Genomic DNA, 4,113 nt, shown 5'->3' on the forward strand with positions numbered 1-4,113 from the left:
AGCAGGCACAGTATGCACTAGTGTGGCACCAGCAGGTCCCAGCATGCACTAGTGTGGCCCCAGTAGGCACAGCATGCACTAATGTGGCCCCAGCAGGTCCTAGCATGCACTAATGTGGCCCCAGCAGGCACAGCATGCACTTATGTGGCCCCAGCAGGTCCCAGCATGCACTACTGTGGCCCCAGCAGGCACAGCATGCACTAATGTGGCCCCAGCAGGCACAGCATGCACTAGTGTGGCCGCAGCATGTCCCAGCATGCACTAGTGTGGCCCCAGCATGTCCCAGCATGCACTAGTGTGGCCCCAGCAGGCACAGCATGCTGGTAAGCAGTGCACCTGCACAGGCACTGCCGACCTCTCTCATCTGCCACACACAGCTCATTATATTTTGCTGAAATGTACTTTAAGATCACTTTTCTGTATTCTCAGAGCTCAGATCATAAGTTTTTCTGAGACATTATTTGAAATAAACATGAAAACAATTAAATTCTGAAGGGAAAAATGACATTTATCCATGTTTCCTTCCACTATAATGTATGGAAATGTGGTATTTGCATTGTCTTTCTTTAGACATTTTGGTGGGGGACAAACACAGACACATCCATGGACACACGCTGAGACATACACATGGGAGAAAAACCTAACAGTCTTTTTAGGCAAATATACAGTGACTGAATTGGCAGAGAATTGTGAGAATTACCATAGAGTCTACAGAAAGTTCACACTCAGAAACAAGGAGAGTTGTTTCAAAGTAACAGTATTAACTCTGTTGCCATAGCTCTAGACTCTTATTTTGGGTATCTAAAATGAAAACAGCAATATTATGTTGCCCTCTACTGTCTGCTTCTATAATTATCCTCCCTCCCCTCCCCTCCCCTCCCCTCTCCCCCCCCTTATTAGCAAGCACTGGGTCTCACCATGAGACTCTGACTCAATAAGGTATAGAACATTTGAAAAAGATACTTATTAACCTCTGGTCTGATACCCACAAACGTGCATACACATGCAAACAAACACGGGCACCTTCATGTACACACACCCATACACACACATTAAAAAAGTACAAGTTAAATGGGTGAGAAAGATGGGCCATGTGAATGGTAAGGGCAAGAAAGCACACATGGTCACTAACAGGAAGGCTTTAATCAGATGCCTTTATATGTGAATTGAGAAGACCACACAGTTTCTCCCTTCTCATTCTACCAGTATGTTATGTTACACTGATTGATTTTCGTGGAGTGAGTTATCTTTGTATTTCAAGAGTAATTCTCATTTGGCTTTAGTGCATGATTATTTTAATATGCTGGTACATTTGATATGGTAGATTTTTGTTAGGTTTTCTGTTAATGCAAGGTGGTGCAGCCATTTTAAAAGCTAGGCTCACAACCAAAATGTCAAGTGGATATTGTGAGACACTGGTATCTCAGCAGTATTGCTTTATAGAAGAATGTAAGATGGGTTCTTTGCTGATTAATTTTCAGAGAGTTTAAGGACTGGTGTTGATTCTCCCTCAAATGTTTGTAGTCACTGGTATAGCCTTCAAATCTAGGGCTTTTCTTTGTCATTAAATCAGTGTTGTGGCTAGAGAGATGGCTCAGCATTTGAGAGCACTGGCTGATCTTCCAGAGGTTCTGAGTTCAATTCTCATCTACCACATGGTGGCTCACAACCATCTATAATGACATCTGATGTCCTGTCCTGTCATGCAGGCATACATGCAGATAGAACACTCATATATATAAAACAAACCAGTCTTTACTAGTAAGTTAGAGGTTTGCTAGGGTTTTCCAGTTCCTCACGGTTCAGCCGTGGTAGGTTGTTTCTCTTTAGTTCCCCACCCACCCTTTACAGGATAAAATGTTCTTCTCCTTCTTCATGATACTAACCATTACCTGACTTTAAAAGACTTGGTTTTCTTGCTAGGCTGCAAGGTACTGAGGGCAAAAGCTTTGCTCACTGTATTAATTCCAGTCTTTAAATGTTTGCTTGTCACACCATAGACAATATTTGTTCCTTCAGGAGGAAGTTCTATGTTAAAGATGATAATCACGTTCCAATTATCTTTCTTCTCTGACCATTATTTTTATAGCCAACTCTACCAAATGCCTTATAACCACTTACTGTGTGTCATGGTAATAACATTAGCCTGGGTCACTTATTCGGTTTACAGTTTTGCGGGGCTGGGGGAGTCACGTACGTACAGACGTTCTTCTCTCACCATAGCATACAAAGTCACGTTTGCTGTAGTCTCTCTGCCTTTTAAATGACTGGCCCTAGTCCGTTAATGAGGGTGGAGCCCACATCAGCACACTGTTGCGTTAAGATTCCCACTCAAGAGCTTGGAGCACGACATTCAAATTATAGCACTCATTTCTTATGCATTGGAAACTGCACTACTTAGATAACTACGTTCTGCTTTCTATTGTTGGAACTTAATATTTTAAATATTTGGCTTTTTAATTCAGCTAGAATCAGTATATGGGCACTGTATCTTAAGTGCTTCCTTAAGGACAAACTACCCTCTCTAAAACAAGAGAAACGGACATCTATCTATCTACCTACCTACCTGTCACCTAATCTATATACGTATACACATATCACAAAGATTTAAATTCTCTTCATTTCCCGCGAACGTTGCCAGGCGCTACCAGTTGTCTCGCGATATTACGGGTCGTCAAACAGGACAAACGTCCTCATTCTGTAGCGGAGCGTTCCCTTTAGCCAATGAAGTCCCGTGAGCGGTAGCTGTGGTTCCGCTTCCACCCGGGCGAGGCGGTCATGGCCGTGCGGCCGGGCCGAGAGGGCGGAGAGAGCGCGGCCGCCCTGGCCATGGCGCAGGCTCGCTTCGCCAGGGGCGAGTTTGCCGAGGCCGGGGAGCTGTACTCCGCCTTCATTGGCCAGTGCGCGCGTCACGGGAGGTAACTATCGCGAGAGCGGGCTGGGCGCGTGGGTGGTCCCGAGCCCCGCGCGGCGCGCGGAGGCCTGGGGCGCCGCCTGGTTTCCCCTCCGGGTCCTGTCCTCGGGGAGCGGACGCCTCGGTCTCCACGGAGGCCCAGGCGGCAGGAAGCCGCTGTCCCGGGCAGGGAAGGTGGTCGTCCTCGGAACCACAGCGACGCCTTTGCGTTCCGGACGCGAAGGTTCCGCTTAAGCTAAGGCCGGTCGCTGCACCCAGTGGTCCCGTTAGTGTTTCCCACGACGTCACAGCACACTCGTGAAGTTAAGGGTTGTCAATGCGACATCGCTAGAACATCACAAGAGTCCTTTCTGTAGAATATCCAGCCAGCGATGAAACTTTTATTGCCCAGTACAGTTCTTTGTTTGATGTTTGAGCTCCAGCAGCTTATCCAGATGTGTACCTCTGACCCCTCTGTTCCCACCCCGCTTTAAGTCTTGAGAAAACGGGGTTGTATGTCGAGCCCAAATCCGATAATTCTACTAAAAATTTGACATTTAGGGGTCTTGGTTACGTTCTGTTTTCTGCCAGTTAAGGAATTAAAAGGCAGTAAAACTCTCAAGCCAGGCAGGTAGCAGCGGAGGAGGGGAGGGTGCCACGACTAAGTACAACTAATGACTAAGTACATGTAGCGAATGACCAAGTACAGCGAATGACAGATAGAATCCGCGAATGAGGAAAGGTTTACAAGGGGTGAGAACACTTGAGCAGGCACACAGACAGAACCCTCCACAAAGCGGAAGAGGATTTCAGGAACCCTCAGATCCACTCCCCTGAGGGTTTTAGGGACTGAGGGTTGGTCAGTTTGAGCACAGAGCGCCTGGGATAGGTCCTTAGCTTTGCCCTAAGCACGTCCGATCCAGCTTTGAACTTGTGTAGAAGCACAGCATAGCCATCGGCAGGGGTGGGATGGGGGCTCTATTGGTGGAAAAATGTAGAATAGCCTTTTTAGGCTGCCGGGTTTTTGTTTCAGGTCAGCCGGATCAGGAAGAAGCAGGCCAGGTTGGAAGTTCAGCTCCTCTATTTATTATCTAGTCTCAGCTCCTCTCTCTCTCTCTCTCTCTCTCTCTCTCTCTCTCTCTCTCTCATTATTATTATTATTATTATTATTATTATTATTTTCTTTATTTACATTTCAAATGCTATCCCGAAAGTTCCCT

The 4,113-nt window shown here is 46.5% G+C and overlaps 1 protein-coding gene across 1 annotated transcript in view; it reads left to right on the forward strand.

The window, feature by feature from the left end:
* The first annotated feature begins 2,715 nt into the window (after positions 1–2,715).
* Positions 2,716–4,113, forward strand: part of Ttc32 (tetratricopeptide repeat domain 32) — a 9,829-nt gene continuing 8,431 nt past the window's right edge. The window contains exon 1 of the mRNA XM_021202585.2: positions 2,716–2,918. Within this exon, the coding sequence (XP_021058244.1) occupies positions 2,779–2,918 (140 nt within the window). The 5' untranslated portion in view covers positions 2,716–2,778. The remainder of the gene's footprint in view (positions 2,919–4,113) is intronic.

The sequence above is a fragment of the Mus pahari genome, chromosome 7 (assembly GCF_900095145.1).
Source record: "Mus pahari chromosome 7, PAHARI_EIJ_v1.1, whole genome shotgun sequence".
Classification (NCBI taxonomy): domain Eukaryota; kingdom Metazoa; phylum Chordata; class Mammalia; order Rodentia; family Muridae; genus Mus; species Mus pahari.